The sequence below is a fragment of the Electrophorus electricus genome, chromosome 6 (assembly GCF_041902795.1).
Source record: "Electrophorus electricus isolate QZ-2024a chromosome 6, ASM4190279v1, whole genome shotgun sequence".
Lineage (NCBI taxonomy): Eukaryota > Metazoa > Chordata > Actinopteri > Gymnotiformes > Gymnotidae > Electrophorus > Electrophorus electricus.
The window spans coordinates 17792390-17816636 of NC_137502.1; the positions used below are offsets into that span (position 1 = coordinate 17792390).

General features: G+C 41.3%; 1 protein-coding gene across 5 annotated transcripts in view; it reads left to right on the top strand.

The window, feature by feature from the left end:
- ltbp4 (latent transforming growth factor beta binding protein 4) overlaps window positions 1–24247 on the top strand; it is a 45629-nt gene that overhangs the window by 18096 nt on the left and 3286 nt on the right. For 3 of the 5 annotated variants that reach the window (XM_081715888.1, XM_081715890.1, XM_081715891.1), the window contains 29 exons: window positions 3868–4095; window positions 5146–5423; window positions 5691–5793; window positions 7288–7356; window positions 8440–8562; window positions 9611–9775; window positions 10465–10878; window positions 11500–11598; window positions 12842–12970; window positions 13966–14091; window positions 14343–14462; window positions 14810–14929; window positions 15442–15561; window positions 15705–15824; window positions 16200–16319; window positions 16426–16545; window positions 16661–16780; window positions 16934–17053; window positions 17238–17357; window positions 17493–17612; window positions 18875–19000; window positions 19359–19496; window positions 19909–20031; window positions 20416–20547; window positions 22500–22625; window positions 22859–23002; window positions 23221–23457; window positions 23813–23884; window positions 24028–24156. In XM_081715888.1, the coding sequence (XP_081572014.1) occupies window positions 3868–4095; window positions 5146–5423; window positions 5691–5793; window positions 7288–7356; window positions 8440–8562; window positions 9611–9775; window positions 10465–10878; window positions 11500–11598; window positions 12842–12970; window positions 13966–14091; window positions 14343–14462; window positions 14810–14929; window positions 15442–15561; window positions 15705–15824; window positions 16200–16319; window positions 16426–16545; window positions 16661–16780; window positions 16934–17053; window positions 17238–17357; window positions 17493–17612; window positions 18875–19000; window positions 19359–19496; window positions 19909–20031; window positions 20416–20547; window positions 22500–22625; window positions 22859–23002; window positions 23221–23457; window positions 23813–23884; window positions 24028–24156 (4161 nt within the window). The remainder of the gene's footprint in view (window positions 1–3867; window positions 4096–5145; window positions 5424–5690; window positions 5794–7287; window positions 7357–8439; window positions 8563–9610; window positions 9776–10464; window positions 10879–11499; window positions 11599–12841; window positions 12971–13965; window positions 14092–14342; window positions 14463–14809; window positions 14930–15441; window positions 15562–15704; window positions 15825–16199; window positions 16320–16425; window positions 16546–16660; window positions 16781–16933; window positions 17054–17237; window positions 17358–17492; window positions 17613–18874; window positions 19001–19358; window positions 19497–19908; window positions 20032–20415; window positions 20548–22499; window positions 22626–22858; window positions 23003–23220; window positions 23458–23812; window positions 23885–24027; window positions 24157–24247) is intronic. The other 2 variants (XM_035525641.2, XM_081715889.1) reach the window with 2 other exon arrangements.

Consider the following 24247-nt stretch of genomic DNA (forward strand, 5'->3'; position numbering starts at 1 on the left):
GATGGGTAATGTGACATTAACCTTACATTTGGCCCACACATGTTTCCTGTTATTTATATCTAACTGTTTGTTGGCCTGAAGCAAGAGTGATACTCATTGTGTGTTTGTTTGCACAATGACAGCATGGACATGCAGGACCACTGGTCTCTCGTCTGCCCTCTTGCAGGCCACAGCTACTGCATGTGTCTTTAATTTAACTTAATGCATTTTTCCCTCAACAACCTCTGGCCCACTTTTTAAATTTTTTTTTTTTAATTTGAGTATCAGTACAGGCTGCCTTAGAATGTCCGGACCCCACAGTTTTCCTCGTGATAAGGGTCTGAGTGCAGTAAAAGAGTGTTTTTTCATTGCCGTTGTTATTTAGCATTATTATTTTAACACAATGCATCAACTCAGCATGGAGGAAATGATGTCATAAAAAGCAGATGGCCATCTTCTCTTTGATTTGTTAGTAATATGCCAGCACACAGCTATCCCCACGCTCTCCTCTTGCTGGGTTCATAGCGCCATCTCTCTTGTCCAAACTCCAGAGATGGTAAAAAGCTTAAGGCTTTTACAAATGGTGACAGATAATCAATTGTTGTGATCAAAACAATGCAATCTATGTCTCTACTTCTCCATAAAATAACTTATTTATGTATTTCCTATATTTATCAGTAGGCTAAACTAGACTGTGTTTCCTGTTATCTAGTAGGCTTTTCCAAAAGAAAATCTTAATCCTGAGCTTTAACACCATCACCACTAGTATATTTCTTTTCAAGTATCTCATCTAACTCACATATACCACCACACTACCAGTGTATGCTTACCAAGTCTGACCAAGTGAAATAAATACCAAAATGTCACTTTTTTTGATTATACATTAACTTTAGAAATCTCAGCCCCATTTGCTTTAAAAGCACACACACAACATGCTTGCACACCCACACCCACACACACACACACACAGCTGGGGTGATCTGTCTTCACAAACAATTAAGTCTTGTTAGCTTAAAGTGTATGAGATCATTGGCATAGTAATGTCAGGAGAGGGGGCGTGAATGTTGATTTTGGACATATGCTTTACGTGTGTGTGTGTGTGTGTGTGGGGGTATGGGCATGTGTGTATTATGATAGAAAGGTGAATGGGCAGTGGTAGCTCAATGCTTAAGGTACTTGACTTGTAATCGGAAGGTTGCTGGTTCAAGCCCTTCCCCTGTTGGGCCCCTGTACAAGGCCCTTAACCCTCAATTGCTGAAGTTGTGCTCAGTCATAATTGTAAGCTGCTTGGTATAAAAGCATCAGCTAAATACCATAAATGTGAATAAAGCCTGGCCTCTTTGGATTTACCTCAGCCAGAAGAACTTGCCCCTCAGTAACGACTCTTACTGCAGGCTCCTAGTTCAGCACTGCTTTAGTTCAGACTGGATTGCAACATGACCTTTTTTATTTTGATTATTCTGGAAGCATGTTGAGCTAATGCCTTTCAGCAACATTCTTAGTAACCACAGACTCTTTAAGCATTTCCGCCAGTTTCTAGGAAATGCATATCAATACAAACTTTTGAATCCTAGCCGATTCGGAGGTTCAGACCTTTGAAACAATGAGGGGAAGGATTAGTTTCCCATTAACACTGTACTTGGGCCTTGAGAAACTTTCAAGAGGAAAACACAAATTCGGTTATGTTGTTTTTAATGCAGCTCCTTACCAAAGCAACAGTCCTTCCTGTCCAATGGCACAACAGAACAATCACAGTTTTTTAGTGGCCAAACCATTTGTGGAGAGTTTATTAACCTTAAAGTAAGGGTGAGATTAGTTCTTCAGAATTCCACTGCATTTTCATAACTTGGCATTAGTTTAGTTTTTTTTAATAGTGCATTCTTTAATGCCTCAAAACTATTTTAGCCAAACTTGTTTAAATGAATATGATCCTATATACTGGATGACCTTAATTGAATCTTATGTTCTTCATGCTTCATGCTCTGACTGTGGAGTCAGGATGTCTCTATTACCATATGGTACAAGTGCATTACCATACAAGTGTGTTGACATGCTGTTATGATACAACTGCCGGACCTGTCCCCAGGGAAAGAGTGTGTAGCTTGAGCAGCAGTTTAAGCTGTGTTTTGTGATTAGGATGACCAAGATAGAGAACAAACTCAGAGTGAGCTCACACAACACAAACATACACACTGGAGAATGACTCCTGATTTCCAGAGAGACAGAAAATTATGAATAAGTGTAGCGTTTGGAAGCTGTTCAGCATCTGTGTACAGTCTTTCTCGCTCGCTCTCTCTGTGTGTGTGTGTGTGTGTGTGTGTGTGTGTGTGTGTGTGTGTGTGTGTGTGCGTGCGTGCATGAACCTTGAATACAAATAAAATACAATGGGAATTTACTTCACAGGTTTTTCTTTTTAACACAAACATGACTGTGTGCACATGCGCACCACACACACAAACACATACGTGCACTCAGCTGTGAGCAGATGGATCTTCTTTCTGTGATTAACTGTGGCACTGAGGCCTTGGTGGATCAGCTGCATGTGTGTGAGCCCCTTTTCTCTGCTGATGTAAAGTTCTGGTTCACTTAGCCCAGGCAAAAGCTACACAGCTGTTTCCTTCCGGCCACAGCTACCTGTTTCTTTAAAAACTGCACCTGGTATATATTTTGCCGCTCTTATTTTTACTCTACTGTGCCTCTGCTTGTTGCCGCATCTCTCTCCCAATAATAAAACAGCAATAATGATAAGGAACTGCATGTTTATAAGGGACTAAATGTATCCATAGCAATAGGGATGGCTTTCCACCATTGAGAAAGTACACATCAATCTCCACATCAACTCTTTCTAAAAACATTTTGTTTCATATTCTATCAGTTTTCTTTTCTTTTTGTTTGTTTAGAGTGCAGTAGCATGGTCATTTGTGTTGTTGCGGTGTTTAAAATAAGTGTTTTTTAATACTATTTTGTTTATTTTAATATCTTAACACAAACACAATTTCTTTCCTTTTGTGTCTGACTGGTCTTTGTCCAGCCGTGCTGCTCTGTAGCAACCTTCTCTTTGGGAGTGTGACTTCATTTCCGGGCCAGCTGAGGGAGATTGTTTAGATTTTGCTTTCTTAGCATTTCATGACAGAGCACATGGCCACTTCATATAGCCTTGATACATATGTAAACTCCCATTTCTGTTTTACTTCTTCCTCCACTTAAACCACAGTACTGTGTTTAGTTTCTGTGGGTGAAGGGTTGTGTAATAATTGTCCATTACACACATTTGGGCAGATTGATATTGGAATAGAGTGATATTCACTGTAATAATACTATGTCAGACCACAAGTCTACAAATTCTTCTTTCTCTCTCTCTCTCTTTCTCTCTCTCTCTCACATTGCGTATTGAAAGTTCTATTAGACTACACAGTCCTAGAAATATATGGAAAACACATGCAGGCATCTGATGAAGCAGAAGAGTGTGGGGGTTTAGGGTTAGGGTTAGGTTTAGGTTTAGGGTTAAAGATGAAGAGCTGACGACAATAAGAGCACTAAGCCTGTGTGCCCTTCCTTCTTCATCATATTTTCCACTGTGGGATCCATCTGTCTTAATCAGAAATGACAGTGCAGGCAAAGCCAATATATTTGTGCAATGATGGGCATTTCTGCTTTCCATGATGTCAGGAGATTCTTTTGTTTTTATAATGTATTGTTCACTGGTATGCATCAAATGTTTCATGGTTTCTTTAGGTTAAGTTGAAAACACTAAAACATTTATTTAATGGTCTGCTGGTTGTCATTCCCATAGAGAAGTGATCTTGTTTCAGAAGGTTATAAGAGCATTGACTACAGTTATCCCTTTGTTTCCTCTCTTTCAATCTGTCTCAATCTTCCTCTTCGCAGTCTTGTGTCCTATGCTATGTAAGAATGGAGGAGTGTGCATTCAGAAGGATCGATGTCTCTGCCCACCCAATTTTACGGGAAAATTTTGCCACATTCCTGCCTCCTCTGCTGCATCCACCAATGACATTGAGAAGCCATCCCCAAGCTTTGCAGTTTCAGCCAATCAGGGACTTAGACAGTCAGAGTACATCCTGCCTTTGCAGATTCCACAGCAAGGCCAAGCCAACGGTAAGAGTAACTCCTCACCCAATCAACTCCAAATCCCCCATCTGCTTTCCTCTGCTGATAGGTTTAACATTTCTACATAAAATTCACTGTCTAGAACTGTGAGTGTGTCTTCCACACCCATGATTGTAAACAATTTGTCTGTTTTATCACCTTGCATTTGTAAGGCAGCTGAATTTCAGGCAAAACCAGCCGAGGGATGTAAACACAGCAGAGCTACGTTACAAGACCATAAGCCTCATTTGTTGTTTGCAAGTGTCAGGAAACTATTGTCAGGGGAATACAGTTTGGGGATTAATAAACACAAGCAATTATCACAGGATTTTGATTCTCAAATGGGTTATACCATGACTGATTTCCTGACACTGAGCTTACATGTGGTGCAAAAAGTTTCACTCCTACTATTTTACCTCTCACAACCTCTCACTCCCACTCTCACATACAGTCATCTTTTGTACATAAGCTCCACATGACCACAGACAGCAAGCTTGCTGAAGTTTCCCTAGAACACAGTCTCAGCATGGGCATGCTCTTCAGTGTTCAATGTACACAGCCTCTTCTTCACTGTAAATATGAGTGCAATTTGGGCCTGTTTGCCAGGGAACATGTTTGTAAGGAGCCCCTTTTCCAGAGTTCCATGTTCGTTTGTAAAATGCAGGATGCAGCAATGACTCATAGCTGGAGTATATTTGGGCAGCTAGAGTCTGGGGTTTCTACAGAGCTGATTCTCCTCTTTTCATCTCCTTGAAGAATCACCCGCTAATTCTGTGGTGGTCCCTGTGGGCAGCGCCTCTCTCTTTCACCTATTTTTATGTACACTGAAATCTTGCATAACCTCCTTCCCCTTGTATACACACAGGGGAGCATGCTGATGTCATTGTTTGTTAGGTGTTGCAAATGAATTCACTTCATTTCGCATTGATTCTATCATGATCAGATCTTTGTGCGTGTGCGTGTGTGCGTGTGTGTGTGCGTGTGTGTGCGTGTGTGTGTGTGTGTGTGTGTGTGTGTGTGTGTTAATTCATGAACTTCCCCTGCCACCCCCAACCCCAGGATCACCTTTAGTAAAAGTGCGGGTGCAGCACCCTCCTGAGGCTAGCGTGAAGATCCACCAGGTTGTTCATGTGGGCTCAGACCCCACCGTTCATGAGCGTTCAGAGATGATGACGTGGTCAGCAGGCCTCTCAGGATCCCGCAGCCACAGTGCACTGCCAGGGGAGAGAGCAGAGGCTTCGCCCCCGCGTGTCCAAGCCCAGACCATCCGAGGTGACTCCATCTACACAGAGTCGTCAGGCTTCAAATACTGTTTCAGGGAGGTTCGCAATGGGCAGGTGAGAAGTACCCCACCCTCACATCAGCACCTGCTTACAGGCTGCTCTATTAAAAATCTTTTCTCCAAGAAATTTATTTGAGGCACTTAATCTATTCAGTAAGTCTTTTGAAGACTGTGAATTCTGTGCTTGTTGAACTGTATGTTAAAATGTTACAAATTCATTGCTAATTTGGCAGCAAAGTCTAACCCATTGGCATAGGATTCATTTCAACTTTGGGGGTTACACCACTCACAACCCCCAATCCCCACTGTTTCTATCCCTCAGTGCAGTTCTCCGATGCCTGGCCTCCGGAGTCAGGAGACGTGCTGCAGGGGTGATGGGCTGGCCTGGGGTATCAATGAGTGTTCCCTCTGCCCTGCGAGCTTTGGTAGGTCAGAGGGCTGGTCTATATATGCTCTGTGAGAGGCCTGACCCCGGGGGGGGGAGGTGACCTTTTAGGCACCAGTTCAGTTCTGGACATGGGAAACCTCATTATCACAGCACTAGAACATGTTCTTAGAACAACAACCAGAACCTCAGTGCTAACAAGAAGCAGGGCTTCACTGAAATATGCATACACCCACACACACACACACACACACACACACACACACAGACAAGCAGACACACACCCACTCAATATCAGCCAGACTGCATGATGTCATGATGTAGAGCCTCAATATACAAACACGGGCGAATTAAAAGCAATGATAGGGTGACTCCAGCATGTGAACATTGCTATTCATGGACCTTTAGAGCATAATGGAGCTGGCCATGTTTGTACATGATCTGGTCAGGTTACTCACTTTGACCCAAGCTGGATCAACATTAAAGTATGCTTCTCCCCACCATGGACTTAAATTTAAACATTGTCTCGCCTAGACCCTACAGCAAACAACTTCCATCATCACCACCTACTCTTTCAACAGGACGACATGATTTGGCAAAACCCCTAAGTACTCTTACCCCTGATATGGATGCCAATGTAAAGCACAAAATTTTATGATGTCTACACAAAATGTTAAGGATGGTTTTAAATGTAGCACAGTTTCTCATCTCTGCACTCCAAGATATTTGGTCAGGGTTTAATTTTGCAACTGCTTGGAGCTCAGCCTTGGTTAGTAATGGTAATTATGGTGTTACATAATTTTCTTTTGCATAATGCTTTCTATGGGTCATCAGGAAAGAAGGGAACATTCTGTCTTCAGTGGGCTCTAGGGGACATCTGATTAACATATCTCACCACCACCATGCCCCACCCCCACCACCAGCCCAAAATATGTAGTAGTCTTTGCTTGTTCTTTTGTTTTAGTTTTAGTTCTGCTGATCATCCAGTGTACAAGGTATGGCTGAGGCACTTTGAGGGTGGGTTTTAAAAAAAGTGGGTGATTTTATAGGGCAGACCAATATAAAGATGAACACTGCTGAACACCAGAGAAGGGGAGATGAGTTTGCTCAATAATGTTGATCACAGATGGATGAGAGAGGAAGAATGGGGAGTAAGGTTCATCTGGGTCTCCTCTGACATTTTCTTTGTTTGCTAAACCACTCTGAGCTCTCTCTGAAATGTCTTTGATCTCTATAAAAAGGATGTTCATTCTTTCCCTGCTTTCATGGCAGAGTAAAACAGAAATAACAGAATAATTCATAACAGAATAATTCATTGTTCCAGAGTGCTCTTGAGCTTGGCTGAAGATAGTACTGTTCACCAACACTATTCTTATTATAGTGCAGCAATTATATGCTATATATCTGTGTACATATAGACAGTATGTTTTTATCTATATTTTGTGTATAAATATATAAAACAATGCATAACAATATGTAATGTATCGTTTTAGTGCTTGTGGTGAACAGCAAGTAAAGTGGGTTTTCTCTACAGGAAGCAGAGGAAGAGGTGAAGGGAACTGTCCGAAAGGCTTTGAGAGGATCAATGGTACACAGTGTGTCGGTACGTACACTGACCATACTATTACAAGTATTCAGAAGTGTCTCACCAACTTTCTGTTAGAATGTAACTTTTTTAAGAATGTAATATTTGGACTGTTTGTGTGCAGGCGGTGTGTCTTTTCTCTGCTCACCCAATGCACTGAACTGATAAAGTCAACAGTTGTGTGTGTGTGTGTGTGTGTGTGTGTGGTATGTGTGTAATGTGTGGACGTGTTTGCAGTGTTCCCTGCAGAATAGCCAATCAGATAACTTGTGAAGGGTTCTGTCACATAGCCCAGTAATGAAGTGGGGTTTGTATCCCTCTCAGAGGAGGCAAGCTGCCTGTGACTCATCTTGCTTCTACTAAAATATTGCTGATATTTTAAATACACTATGTGTTACATAAATATTATTATTATTATTAATAATAATAATAATAATAATAATAATAGGTATATGTATCAATTCATTATACCTCTTCATACAATCCTGGTGTAACTATAATAATTTTTAATGCTAAAAAGAAAGAATACAGTAATTTTATGCAACTACAGGTCGGGTGACAGACTGGTTATGTTATTTTTATTCTTTTTCCTTCAGTATCGCAGGCTATACTCAATCCAAATCAAGTGGACAACTCCTGACTGTTTTCTTAATATAACAGATTCTTCCTATTCATTTACCACATGCTTGATTTTGGGAACAATCTCTCTTATTTATTGTGTTAGGGTTAGAGATTCTCTGAGCACTGAACTTTAAGAAAGTGCTTCTTGCCTTGAATGTTGGCCTGACTTCCACTGTATCCCTGGGTCCATGTTCTTCTCTTTTGTTTACAACTCTGGTACACTGGTTCTCCCAGTGTGTAGTCTATATTCATCATCCTCTGTTGAGTACCCATCCACCGCATCACTTGGTCTTACCCCATGATCTACAAATGTCTTTCATTTACTGTGTTACTGTTTCTATTTATGATTTATATAAATCTACAAATATGCACACATATGCCCACGCATGTCTACACACATTCACAAACAGATGCACGCTCACACATACACACACACAGGGGCACCTGCAGGCTTGTGACAGGCTTCCTCCCTTGGTGCAGATATTAACGAGTGTCTGCAGCCGGGTTTCTGTGAGAACGGGAAGTGTGTGAACACGCGTGGGAGCTACAGCTGTGTGTGCACACAGGGCTTCCTGTTGGACGCCTCACACGGCATCTGCGTCTGTAAGTACAGCACCAGCTGCCAGTGACACTGGATGCGAGTGGCATTGCTAGAAAACGCCCGCAAACAACCAGAATCACCCACAAACGCCCAGAATCTCCCAGCAGGGCAAAAAATTACTATTAGAGATGCAGGAACAATGAGTAGTGGTCAGCTAGATAATATCTAGAGTGTATTGCCTGAATATAAAAACAAGGTTAACCTCTTCTTCAGAATATAATGGAGTAGATAACATATGTGGATTCATGTATGCTTCAAGAAGATCGTCAGGCATTAATGTAAGGAGTCCAACAGGCTGAGTGTGGATGTATTTGTATTAGAGGTATTAGTATCTTGTGCTGCTGTGAGATACTCTAGCCTTGCCTATTCCAACAGGTAGTGATGCCTACTGGGCACTGATCGTCTTTGCCCTTTATCTTTAGACTTCTGTGCTCCTGTATGCGCTGAGCTGATGTTTTTGAAGTCTGCCTGCTTAGTGCATGTTTGTGAGTCTTTACAGTCTGTGTCAACTTGTCTATGTTTAAATGCTATATCAAGCCTTTTGAGTGTCTGTGTATGTGTTTGGTGTTTGTAAGTGTGCTTGTGGGTGTGTGTTTGGGTGAGTATGTGTCTACTCTCGGATACATGTACCTATGTGTTTGTGGCAATAATATTTCCCTCAGACGTGTGTTGTGCTTGTCAATGCTCTCTGGCTGGATGCTTGGCTCTGATAGCCACATCTGCTCTTCTAACCAATCAGAGATGTGTAAACATATCATTATTGTTAAAAAGCATGTTTTAGGTTGAGATCTTTCAGGGAATAAAACAAATTGTTAACCATTTTCCTGATAATTTTCATTAGGAACCTGTGCTTATACAAAAGATCATCTTCCAAACTTTGCTGTACCAGTGCTGGCCCTCTCATGTGGTCAACGTCTGAGATATGTGTCAATGGCCTGCTTGCTGGCCTGCATGGGGAACTCTGCATGCTGGGTCCTGTGCTCCTCATACTCTTCCTCTCCTTCTGCAAATTCCTGCCATGTGAGTTGACGATGTTTCTTCTCTACTCAGCTCAGAAAGTGATTGCCTCGGAGAAGGACCAGTGTTTCCGCATTGTGGCCCAGGGCTTCTGCTCGCTGCCTATCCTGAGGAACATCACGAAGCAGATCTGCTGCTGCAGTCGTGTGGGCAAAGCCTGGGGCACCAGGTGTGAGGCCTGCCCATACTTTGGCTCAGGTGGGTTCTGCATTCCATGGGTGATTAGTTCAGTCATTCTCAGACCATGTCCTGTGACCCCAAATGCTTGTGTGTTTTTCTTGCTGTAACACACAATTCTTTTTTCGTCACCAGGTAATTATGAAGCCTTTCCTGAGTTGGAACAGATGTGCTAGTGCTAGGGCAGTATTTTAGAGGAAACACCAAACTGTGGAGTGTATGTGGTCTCTACAGCAGAATTGAAGACCACAGTTTTAGAGACCCATAGGGATCTATAGATTAAGTCATTGACAGAATGTGAATTTAATGTCAATTTGTTCCTCATGGACACCTCTTTAGTCAAGATGGTTTGTAAATATTTAGTGGTTCAGATTTGTTTTAAACTGATCATAGTCTCTGCTTAGTATAAATTCTATTTAGTTTACTTGGGACATGGTAGACAGACTGATTAACTGCTAACTGTGGTTTCAGTCACATAAATGGTTAACCACATAACCAAAGAAAAAAAAAACCCTCTAGGAAGTCCAGCACATCCCAGTTGCAGAGCTGGCCATTTAGTATGTTAGTAGTTTTTTTGGTAATTGTTACTGTAGCATTAAAACCTTTTAAACATTACTAATAATTGAAGTTATTAAATTAAAAAAATCTGGTGCAAGGTTGTTTTGGTGACTGTGTTTAATCGTGGTGTGTATTAACTCATGTGTTTGCAGCTGAGTTTAAGGAAATCTGTCCTGCTGGCCCTGGATACCACTACTTTCCCAACACTTTGAAATTGAGCCAGAGGCTGTCAGAGACCCATGGGACTGGTGGTCCCCTTCTGGTTCCTGACACCAGTCGCACCTTGATTCCAATCACCAAACCCCAGGAGGCAAGACCTGAAAGCTCTAGATACCAACCACCTACTGACCCACAATCCACAAGACCTCAACCATCAAGCAGTAGCCAAACCACCAGGATCCAACAGCCAAGCACTTCTCAGATCAAACCTAGACAGCCGGTCACATCAGACATTTTCATCATTCAGGGTGGACCACAACAGCCTAGCAGTGCTGGGTCACAAACTCGAAACAGACAAGCAGGAACTGCTGCTATGGCAACAAGTCAGCCCACCAGAGTGCTACCCCGTGAGTAGCAATGAGTAGCCAAACCAATTCTGCTGCTTTACATGAAATTGAATGTATTGTTGTTGTAGTAGTAGTAGTAGTAGTAGTAGTAGTAACAAAATTTATAATAATAATAATAATACCTCATCTAAATTTTTACAAACTCAAGGTCAGTTCACAAACAAAGACCTGTCAATGATGCACACAAAAAGAAGAAAACATAACTAACAAAGGACAAAACCAGATCTCGCAGTGCATGGGAACTTGCTATGGAGTTGAAGTTAAAGTCTCTTCATACAGTTAAAGTCTGTCACATATAGTAGCCAAGATGCAAAGTACTGCTCATCTACTGAAGTTAAATAGAGCAATGCTGTAAAATGGTGAGGAAAAAATAAATAAATAAATAAAATGATATGGAGTTGAAAGGTTGGGCAATCCCACAGTCAGTGTAACTTGTCGATTCATATTTAGAAACCAGCAATTAAGAGGCTATTAGCAAGACATCAATTGCGTCAGTATTTATTGTGTTTATTATTAACACCTGTAACCTATTTTCTAAGAGATTTATACATTTTTGTATGCTTCCATGAAAGTTTGCTTTTTGCTTGCTTATGTTTTGTTTTGTTTTTTCCCCTGCAATAGCCATTATCAGGACACAAACTGGCAGGCCATCTATTAACAGACAGCCAGTCAGACCCCTGCCAGTTCCATCTACACCCCGCCCACTTCCACCAAGATCAGGTAAGACAATCATTTAACAAAACTGGTAAAAAGGAAGGTGTGATTTATAATCATAATAAAAATTATAATTTTTGTTTATTCACATCATGAATCTTATGCCATACTTAATCATTTTGGACTCACACCTCCTTTTATTTCTTCCATCAACTGCAGTGTTAGATTAGAGTAGGTTTAAAATTGCAGTAATGGATTTTACAGTTCTTGCTAATTTATGCCAGACTTAGCAGTCTGAAAAAAAACATAGCAGTCCTGAAAGAGTCCTCCCTTTCTGTTCAATCTAACACCCTCCAAATCTTTATCTACAAACCCTCTCACAAAGACATGGGTAACACATGGCCTACCATTTTATATACTGCATGCACACAGAAAATAATTGACAGGGGGAGCACTTTCTTGTAGAGAAGTTTCCCAGTTGGCTAATACATCTGGATCATGTTGAATTTTCTGTTGTTGATTATCGTGGACAGGACTTGTTTTCTCTATTTAAGTTATCAGGACATATAGACAGTGCAAACACATTGTTCTTGAAGTAATACACTTGTAATAGTTTTAAGTATAATTTATATTTAAGTATATTTTTAAGTATATTTTATGTTTATGTATATTTTTCAATTTCAGTATTCTTTCTCTAATTTACAAGTTTAGAAAAAATTACAAACAGTGTCCTTGATAGTATCAGCTCTCTCATGGGTTTGAGTCAGAGGTAACTGATCATGAGTTCTTCTAAAATGACCTAGAATCAAGACATTTGCAAGCTGTTTAGGGTACAAAGCCTCCCCTGTGCAGAGAAAAGTGGGCATGATCTGAAACGTCACTGGTTCCAAGCCAGCGCACGACCACTGCTTTGATTCAGGAAGGCAGTGAGGTGCTGCCAGACTTTCTTCAGAGTAGAAGAATGTATGCTTGGACTAAGCATTGAGACACAGTTGAGTGGTGGTCTGGCATTGCTGCCACTCTAATTGGATAGGGAAAGGAATGTCAGTTGGAAAAGATCTTAAAGTAACAGACTCCATTGTGGTTATATTTATACTTTATATTATTAATACATTTCCTTGGCCTTTAATACAGTATGCACACAGAACATGCTATATCAATATACCATAATCCCCATGGTATATGGATGTAGCATGTATTGTGTTTGTACTGCAGTTCTAAAATATTTCATGAATATTTGACATTCTATAGGCTTTATACAGCTTTTGTAGAATAAAACTGTATGTGTGCATGTGCATGTGTGTTACAGGTAACCGCGTGTGTGAAATTAGGCCCCAGATTTGCGGACCAGGTCGCTGTATTGATGTGGCTGGAGGGAGACATGCATGCATGTGTAATCCTGGATTCATCCTCAATACTCAGGCAGACCACTGCCAAGGTCAGAACCTTCCTCTGGGCTTCTGCACCACAGCTGTCAAATATTATCAAACAGATCACCAGAGCTACATGTGTATCTGGATATCAGCTGTCTCAGGATGCATAACATAGCACATGATCTGCGTGTTTCGAGACAAGCCTCAGCTGACAACACTAATTAAATTAAAGAAATAAAATGAATGAATTGGAGTAGAAGTATAGTATGTTCTCCCTCACTCCAAGAGAGGAGGGGCAATTCCAAGTAGGGCAAGATCATCTGGAAATCGATCACAACACAGTGTGTACTGACTGGCATCTCTATTTAGCCTGAATTATTTAGCCAACTGTTGTCCAACATCCATTAAAGCAAATTGTAATGAATCATCTTGCAACATATATTTCATAATCTATTATAAAATAAAGTACAATCTATTATAAAATAAAGTACAATATCCTTTAGGATATTAAAGTTTTCTATGGGTAGGTGCAAGTGTGGTTCCTTTCCAAATTCCACAGTGCTTTAGTTTTAGCACTTTTTTTTTTCCACTTTTAAAAAGTGTCTATAGATGTCACCAAAGTGTCACTTGACTGTGGCGACTGTGAACCTAGCAGCTAGGTTCCTAAAGCATCCCTGAATGGCATTTAACCATTTACATCCTTTAGGCTTTACTGTTTCTTCCCAAGGATGTTACAGAGCTCCTGTAAGTCAAAAAAGCGATGAGAGTGTCTCGGTTCTGCTTTCTCACTTTTCATGTTGACCTCACCTAACAATTTGCTGTGACACCTTTCTTTTCAGTAGCCTTTATATTTGCTGGCCAGATAATGGACTATACAGTAGTCGACTTGACCTGAGAGGTCACATGGCCATATGGTTCCACTAGCAGTTCTTATGCCCTCACTGTCAGATTTAAGGACACATGCTTCTTCATCATTGTATCAAAATAATGTGTCACACTAAGATAAGGTATGAGATTTAATGATGCCGTTTAAAACAAAATAAAATATTTGTGTTTACAGACATAAATGAGTGTGTGTTGACACTGAGGCCATGTTTGGCTGGCAAGTGTGAGAACACTGTGGGCAGCTTCCGCTGTGTGTGTCCCCTGGGCTACCAGAGCAACGCTCAGCAGAACCAGTGCTCAGGTCAGTGTGGGTCACCACACTGTGTTATGGGTGTGGGTCATCACACTGCACTAAAACTGCTCTTGCTTATATGAGAAAGTTGAGACTGCTTTTAGTTTAAACTTTTTAAAACATTTTTCCTGGCACACAGATAGAAAAAATCGACATTTTTAATCCTTTAATCAGCTTTTGAATTGTTTCCCACTATGAACATCTCCCGGAGCTGATAGTTTTAATGTCCCTTTGTGCAATCACTTTGATCAATCTCACAGACATCGACGAGTGCCGTCAGCTTCCCAACCCATGCACCAACGGACGGTGTGAGAACACACACGGAAGTTTCAGGTGTATCTGCAGGACTGGATACAGACTGCAAAACAACACCTGCATAGGTAATCTCGCTCAGTTTCCCTGGTTTTCTTCCTAATCCCAGCCAATAAAATGTGGATTAATTCCTTTCTTTGAATGGTTATAGCATGCTTAAGTGTATATATGTTAAAATAATAGATATAATTTATTTTTCTCGCAGCATGCTTCACAGTAGGTTTGATAAAATAGCTTTTAGGCACTGTTGGTCTACCAAGATTCAAATTATTGTTCAGTGTGTAGGTGTCATGCTTCAGAAATGTGATGTTTTTTAAAAAAATGCATTTATTAAAAAAAAAAAAAAAAAAAAAAAGATCCTATAATCCTGGTGAATTGCACCTACTATGACAGAGTTGTGGTGTGTGTTTTTCAGACATCGATGAATGTGATGACCTGCTCCGCTGCCCAGGGCAGGAGTGTGTGAACACTCAGGGTGCATACAGGTGCTCATCCTGCAGACCTGGCTTTGGCCTTCTCAATGGACACTGCACAGGTGAAACTGCAGACCTGGCAGCACACTGCACAGAAACACTACGCATGTAATCACTGCCCATGTGCCCTAATTCAGAATTAGCCTGAGTACAGAATTTAACTCATTATATGCCGCACTGTATCCTGTTATTACATTTCTGAAATTGCAAAATGGGAAACATGATTATTTGATCATGAATTTAACATTTCTTTTTATTAGCTATTTTAAATAGATCTGAAACCAAGAACAATTAAGGCTACAGACATATAACCTATAGAAAAACATAATAGCCTATAAAAATGGATTCCAAGTATGGCAGTATCAACAAAAGATGTTTGTCTCATCCTAGTAGAACATCATAGTAGGAACATCACAGAATTGCAAATAATGTAACCCCACAGTTTTGGCTGATTCAAACAACTTGAGTATCAGGGGAATTCAAATCTAACCCAGTGTCAGTCAACACAGCAATACTGGTGAAGTTTGCTGAAGTGTGTAGGTGGCACGTGCAGTTGCTCTCTTGTCTCACACAGATGTGGATGAGTGTCGTCAAAACCCATCGCCCTGCTCTAATGGTCGCTGTGAGAACATTCCTGGCAGCTACAGGTGTGTGTGTCCTGTGGGATACAGGATACAGGGCAATTCTTGCACAGGTGTGATTATCCCAGTATTTGTTCATTCTGAAGGCATTCAGCACATTATATGTAATTACAAAGCCCTGTCTGACACACTAAAAGATGTTTTTAAGAGTATTTAATATATTTTAAAAAATCATGTTTATGCATGTCTGTTTCAGATGTGAATGAGTGTGATGACACTCTGCAGTGCCCAGGTCAGGAATGTGTAAACACACCGGGTTCGTACAGATGTGTGTCCTGCAGACCTGGGTTTGCAATTGTCAGCAGAAGATGCACAGGTAAAAACATCCCTGCTGCAATATATTTCTTGTGCTACTGCCCCTTCTGAAGATTGATCTACTGCAGTTAGTCTGGTTGAATTCACATTTCCTCACCATCAGTCTTGTTAAAATCATACTGAACCCCCCCTCCCCCCAGCTAGATGGCTAGGTGTCAAGTGTAGCCTTCCCTCCCTCAGCCCAGGTTGGTACCGTGTGATAGGGGAGGCCCAGATAGTGGGTGGGATTTGGCCGTGACTAAAACTGGACTTGGCAAAAAAAAAAAAAGATCAATAAAACAATTCATACTAAAAGAGCATGTGGTCAGGAATCTTCTACTAGTTTCTTTCTATAATAGGTGTGCTCTGTGTTTCTTGACTGATCTCACCCTGTCAGATATCGACGAATGTCGCCAGGGTCGTCCGCTCTGCCCGAATGGCTACTGTGAGAATACTCTGGGCAGCTACAGGTGTGTGTGCAGGCTTGGCTACAAACTTCAAGGCAACACCTGTGCAGGTATGCCATCAGTCATGTAATGACAATCGCTTTTTCATACTCTTGAATGTGGTCTGTGTTACTTTAGTTACTGAGGCTACCAATTTGTGGCTATCTCTCATTTAAGATGTGAACGAGTGTGAGGATTCTCTGCAGTGTCCAGGTCAGGAGTGCGTAAACACCCCGGGGTCATATAGGTGTGTGTCCTGCAGACCTGGATTTAAATTTCGCAATGGACAGTGCACAGGTAAACAGCGGCCAGAGAAAACTACAAGTCTCACAAGACCTTACAGTGCTGTTCAGTGTGCTGTTGTGTAATCCATTAACCTGACAGTGTGTTTGTGATGGAATTATTATGTCAGACGTGGACGAGTGTGTTCAGAGCCCCTCGGTCTGTACTAACAGCCACTGTGAGAACACTCAGGGCAGCTACCGCTGTGTCTGCTGGCCTGGCTTCAGACTGGAGGCCAACACATGCATGGGTACACACTGCATGACATCAGCCCTGCAATTACATATTATTGGAGAGCCTTAATGGTCTTGGCATGTGTTTAAGGGATATTTCAAATGAACTGTGCATGGCATGTGCATGCATTGTTAATGCGTGAGCTCAGGTCCTTGTTTCTTGTGCTCAGACGTGGATGAGTGTGAGAATGAGCTTCGGTGTCCAGGGCAAGAGTGTGTCAACTCAGTCGGCTCTTTCAGTTGTGTGTCCTGCAACCTGGGTTTTCAGATCACTAATGGCCAGTGTCAAGGTACCAACCTGTTTGGGTCTCTCCTTGCAGGCAGAAGTTGCTGGTTGGCGATTTGTGGCATGTTGTGATGCTGCTTCTTAGAAATCTGGTGTATTTTAATATTGTGATATTTAAAGAAATTCACAATACACATGAATGCCAAAGGTATTTCAGGTTTGTATGTGAACCGACTGTGTGTTTTCAGATGTGGACGAATGCACTCAGACGCCCACACCCTGCTCTAATGGTCACTGTGAGAACACCCCTGGCAGCTACAAGTGTGTGTGTGACTCAGGATTCCGACTGCAGGCCAGCACCTGCACAGGCAAGTGCCAGACGTATACGTACATACACACAGACATACACAGTCATGAGACAACAAAGAAATTGTCAGCTTTCACTAGCGAGTACTGCAATCACACTTTGAGTTTGAATTGCATTTTTTTTCCCTTTGGGACAGACATTGATGAGTGTGAAGACCTTCTCCGTTGCCCTGGCCAGCAGTGTGTGAACTCCATCGGCTCTTATGAATGTGTACGTTGCAGGGATGGATACCGTTTGCAGAACCAGCAGTGTACAGGTACATTCCCACACTGATTCACATCAGCCACTCTGCTGTAGTTTTAACAGCAGACTTTTAGTAGCACTCACTGCCACTGCGTGCAATGAAAACGAAGCAGAGGACAACTGCCCAAAAGACTGGAGGTCAATCTTCAGTTTTTCAGTATGGGTAATGGCCTTAATTTCTCAAAAAAATAAATATTCTGCAGGCTCTTCACTGCTCAGCTGGCATAAAGGGGCTGTGGGGGCAGCTGTGTCCTGACAGCTGTGAGCATGAGCAGACATGCGCTTCCTTAACTGCTGCACTAGATTTACACCTCATGTGTTTCCCCTGTGTTTCTGTCTCCTGTCCCCTGTGTTTCTGTCCCCTGTGTTTCTGTCCCCTGTCAACAGTGTTTCTGCCACCTGTGCTTCTGTCCTTTGTCCCAAGTGTTTTTGTCCCCTGTGTTTCTGTCCCCTGTCAACAGTGTTTCTGTCCCCTGTGTTTCTGTCCCCTGTGTTTCTGTCCCCTGTGTTTCTGTCCCCTGTGTTTCTGTCCCCTGTGTTTCTGTTCCCTGTGTTTCTGTCCCCTGTGTTTCTGTCCCCTGTCTCCCTTGTTTCTGCCACCTGTGCTTCTGTCCTTTGTCCCAAGTGTTTCTGTCCCCTATGTTTCTGTCCCCTGTCTCCATTTGCTTGCTCTCCAGATGGAGTGCGGATGGCAGTGGTAGATTATGTGGCCTGTACATGCAGTGCTAAGGTGCACGTGTGTGTGTGTATGTGTGTGTGTGTGTGTGTCTGTCTGTCTGTCTATGTGTAACAGAGAGACAGCCAGCTCCAGCACATCTGTTTGTAAGACATTCTAGCTTGCTGGCAGGCAGGCAGCATTGAGTGCTCTCCCAGGCTTCATTGCCTGCCTGTTTAAGAATCCCCTCATTCACTATGGCCCTGGGAGGCCTGATCAACATTAAACGGCTCAAAAGTTTTCCTTGTTGCCGTTACTGTTGTTTACCAGAAAAGCATAAACAGCAAACAGCTGTTTTAAACAGGAAGTTTTCATTATCTCACACTGACAAAACAACAGCATAATTTCACTAATACATATACTAATTACTATTACAATTAAATATGTTTCACAGGTTTTCTTCATTAAGACTAAATTCTTTAACCTCATGCTTCTTATGCTTGCTGGCTATGCTTTCAGTCTTCTGGGCCATCAGGCAATGTTTGCTGAATGACAATGTGAAACTCTGGTACATGTGGCATATAGGAATAACCTGCTGTTTCCTATCCACCCCTGCTCAGACATCGATGAGTGTGAGAGCCCTCGGATGTGCGGGCTGCACAGTGTTTGTGTGAACACTAAAGGCTCGTATCGGTGTGAGTGCTCTGTAGGCTACCGTGCAGCTGGACCTGGTCGGCAGTGTAGAGGTCAGCCACACAGCATTCTGGGAACTCCTGAAATGTGTTTTTATTTATATATATATATATATATATATATATACACATAATATTTAATATATATATATATATACACATAATATTTTATATTTATATATATATATATATATATATATATATATATATATATATATATATATATATATATATATATATATATATATATATATATATAATATTTAATATATATATAATATTTAATATGCATAAAATACAAGCTGAGGAAATAATGTATATGCTTTTTTGGGGTTTTGTTTGTTTGTTTGCTTGTTGAGTTTTTGAGAGTAATGTCTGTTTCTGACTCCGTGTTTGTTTTCTTGTTTTACAGACATTAATGAGTGTTTGGAGGGAGATTTCTGCTTCCCTAAAGGAGAGTGCTTGAATACAGAGGGCTCATATAAGTGTGTGTGCGCACAAGGCTTCCAGACCAGCGCCAATGCCACTTTCTGTCTGGGTAGTGCGCTTGGCATGTTCCATGACTCTTATCATCCCACAGCATGAGTGTAGCATGGCTTCAGTTTGCTGTCAAATTTAAGATGCCTCAAAGCTGTCAAACTGTTCGAGAGATACTTCTAGAATAAACCATCATATTGATCAAAGCCCATTAATGTTCGTGTTTTATAATTTTAATGGGTTGTTGGTACAAAACTGTTGAAGATGATTAATTTCTGTAAAAGTTTATTTTAATATTTTAATATATTATTCAATACTGAAGTTGTAAAGGAGATTAGTCTTTAAAGTTCATGTGATTTATGATGGAAATAAGGTGACACGGTGAGCACAGCCTCAGGATCCTGGCAGAGAAAGTTGAGCTCATATGATAGGGGTAATGTCATGGTTCTATGGGTATGTGTGAATGTGTGTGTTCTCATGCCCAGATGTGGATGAGTGTGCCAAGGAGGGAGTGTGCCAGGATGGGCGCTGTGACAACACAGATGGCTCCTTCCAGTGCCACTGCAAAACAGGGTTCACCACCAACCCCGAAAAAAATGCCTGCCTAGGTAAATATGTGCTACCTTTCTCTTATGCTTCTATCTTCATGTGGGTTTTCCCTTAACTATGTAACTAAATACAGCATTACATCTACCAGAGTGTATTAGTGAGCTGACGCACATATACTCAGAGACGTACACAAACCAACGTGCAACAACTTTTACTTTTTTGAAATGTCTTAAATCTTTTAGTTTAGTGTAGAATACAAAACGTACGTTCTTCACAAGAAAACTGTCCCTACAGAAAAACAAAAACAAACAAATAACAAAACACACATACACACACAAAACCCACTTCACCTGCTTCACACTTGCATATCATGGGTCCTGGGAGTTGACTTATTTTTGCATCCTGTGTGTGTGTGTGTGTGTGTGTGTGTGTGTGTGTGTCAGATGTAGATGAGTGTGTTGACTCGAATGGAGCTGTGTGTGGCACACAGCGCTGCGAAAACACCATTGGTTCCTTTCGTTGCCTCATCTCCTGTGAACCTGGATACAGCATTACAACAACAGGAGAGTGTGTGGGTAAGCTAACACACAAACACACACATGCCTGCATACATCCATCCATCCATCTACATACATGTGTTCATACACAAATATATTGTTTTTTGAATGCTTTCTATTTTTTGGAATTAAATCTTTATTTCATTTTTAGTATTCATAAACTATTTATCATTGTATTATATTTATCATTGCACAGTGGTAATAGACATAATTAACATTGCACAGTAATGATGGTGAAGTATTTGAAGAATGCTACCCTCCACATATATCTGACAAGCTAAAGTTTACACAAGCAAATGTATAAGGGCATACAGAAATAAAGAAATACAGGAATCCACATATATCTGACAAGCTAAAGTATACTCAAGCAAATGTATAGAAACATAAAGAAATAAAGATGAATTCAGAGCTATTAATTCATAAAGAACAAAATATTACAGTTTACATGGAAAAACAGGAAGTCTAGGTCTAATTAAATTATTTATCTAGATTGTAAAGGTGATCAAATTCTCAAGAATTTCTCAGATTAAAATTTTTTAAAGGGGACTTTTATACTCATTTTCAATATTTATAATTTCTTAATTCATAATTCAGAAATTCAGAATAGATTTACATGCTTCACTGTTCCAAAACACATTATTTTTCTCATACTGTACATCTCTGTTCACTCTCTGTCTGAAACCCCCTGTTAGAGCTCTTGCGTCTTTAAGCCCCCCCACCACCAGTGAGCCCAGTGTGCTCTGATTGGTCAGCTTGGCCACTTTGTTCTGGCATGACACATGACATGTAAAAACACCGGTCCCATTAGTATTGAATTGAACTGTAACATTACTGTCACACCCCCTGCTACGCCCTCTACCAGGCTCTGTCTCACTGGCCTATTAATTACAAGCCACTCCTCATTACACACCTGAAGGATATTACCTGCACCCTTTATAAGGCGCCTTTGTGTTTGCACTCATTGTGAAATCTCTTTTGTGCCTTAACTAAGTTTGTGAGCTCATCTGTTTTTTGACTCGGCCCTTTGCCTGCTCTGAAAACACTGTTTGACCCTGATGGGGACTTGTTTTGTAATAAATAATTTATGTCTTCACTTGTTCTTGCTTCCTGTCATTAGCAGGTTCGTTACAATTACAGCTTGTTATCATTACAGCTTTCCAAACAATTTAAGGGTAAAGTGTGCCTGGAGTGATTAGTAAAACCATTATAACACATTATAACACATTACAATTACAGCTCAACAGTTCCACACTGCAAAATTGTAGTAGCTACTTTGTTTGCTTTAAACATCAAAATAAACATCTACAAATGATAATGCATAAAAGTTGTGAACCTGAATCTCCTGTTGGGCCATACAAAGTTGAAACTGGCCCATTCTTCAGATGTAAGCTGCAAAAACCCAGCATTGAACTGCACATGGTTTTTGAGGTAGTCCTCTGTGAAGTGCTGGGCACACAGTAAAATTCATTGGAAATTCTAGAAACAAATTTCAGTGGTGAAAATGAATTTATAGTTCTACTTTTGGCAGAGCATACAAATGAGAATTCCCCTCACACACAGTGTCTTCTCAACATGGTTAGAGCTACAAAACTGAACAAACACTTCCAGGCCATCAGGACTTGTGTGAGGGCATGCCGAGATTACCGGGTGGTGGACAATAATGCATCATCGTTTAACAAAGAGCAAAGGCAGGAATTCCAATGAGGCATTTCAGGCAACAGAGAAAAGTGGATTCTGTGGAGAGAGTTACTCCTTCTGGCATGCACTTTGGGCTTTGTAACTTTCCAGACTGTTTACATGTACAAAAAGCTATCTAACACTAAAGGAAAGGAAAAACAGAAGAGCATAATGGGTCCCCTTTAACTTGGGCCATATAATAATTCTTCCAAAGGTTAAATGTATTTTTTAATAACCACATTGAATTGTACTGCCATTTCTTTTTAGCCACTCTCTCTTTCTCTGGTTCATAGATATTAATGAATGTGCAAACGAAACTGTTTGCGGAAAGCATTCTTTCTGTCAGAATCTGATTGGAACATATCAGTGTATCTGTGATCAGGGCTACGAGTCTACAGGAGATGGCCGTTCCTGTGTGGGTATGTTACAGTCATGAGACTGGCTATTAGGCTCACATAAACCCTGCACACACACACACACACACACGCGTGTGCGCGTGCGCGCATACATAGTACTCTAAATGTATATACAGCATTAAATAAGCAGCAGAAAGTGTTGCACCTAATTTTTTCCCCCTTGCTTGCTCTTTCTCATTCTGTTTTTCTTTCTTTCCTCTTCTCATTCCCTAATATCCCCCACTCTTTCTTTACAGACATTAATGAGTGTGAGACAATGGTGGGTGTTTGTGGGTCAGCACGCTGCTGGAATGTAGAGGGCTCTTTCACGTGTGAGTGTGACAGTCAGCAGGAGGAATTTGATCCAGTTACAGTACAATGCGTGAGCAGAGCTGGTCCAGGTACTACATACACAAAAGGATGCTCAATCAACACAATACATTATTGCCTTCAGTACACCACTGCCCTCTAGTGTTCCTATCTTTCTCAAGAAAGGCAGGTACCTGTTAATACTGAATTGGATCATGCTAAATTTGTTTTTAGCCTGGAGCAGATGTGAATGTGACAAGCATCCAGTCTGAGCACCTAATGTTTGTGGCACATCATGCATGTATGCCAGTTCAGCCAGGCATGTTGCCTGCAACCCCCCGTGCTGGTTCCAGTGCTGGGCGAGGCGCTGCGTCCCGTCTGGCCCCTGCTCGCCCTGGCGAAGGGCGAGAGTGCTACTATAACGTGGAACAGCTGGACACTTGCAGAATCCTGGCCCACAACACCAGCCTACAGGAGTGCTGCTGCACAGCAGGTCAGGCCTGGGGCCTGCACTGTCTCTATCAGACCTGCCCGGAGCTCGGCACCAGTGAGGAACACACCTACGCCCATGCACAGCCTGCAAACACACTCACACACTCATATGCATGCATGAAGCACAATCTACAGATACACACACACACACACACACACACACACACACACACACACACACACACACACACACACGCACACACACACACACACACACATGCACAGCCTACAAACATGCAAACACCCACAGACATACATTTGCACATCCTACACACATACACACGCACGCGTGCATGTACACACAGTGACCATTGTATATGTTATGGTACTGCTTGTACTGTTTTATTTGTTTAGTTGTTAACATTATTGCCTTTTCTTAAATTTTCATTTATTCTTTATATTCTACCTAGTGGAATTCCAAACCTTGTGTCCAAGTGGACAGGGGTATGTGACTTCTGCTGTGGGAGCCTTCAGCTACAAGGGTAAACACGCACACATATCACATTCTTTACAATGTAAATAGTACTCTACTTTTCCAACACAAAGCCTTATCTGTTTCCTTTATAATGGTGCTTGTTGTGGCTGTTCCTGTGTTTCTGATCTGTGTATTGTGCCATCATTGTAGATGTGGATGAATGTAAGCTCTTTGATCCGGAGGTGTGTAAAGGCGGTGTGTGTGTAAACAACATCCCTGGCTACTCTTGTTACTGCCCCAGTGGACACTACTATGATACTACCTTACTGGAGTGCATCGGTCAGAGCCTGCATACATGCATTTAAAACTCCACTAATGACCAAAAATATAGTTTAGATGTCCAGATTTAATTTGTTTTCCACCCTCTGTG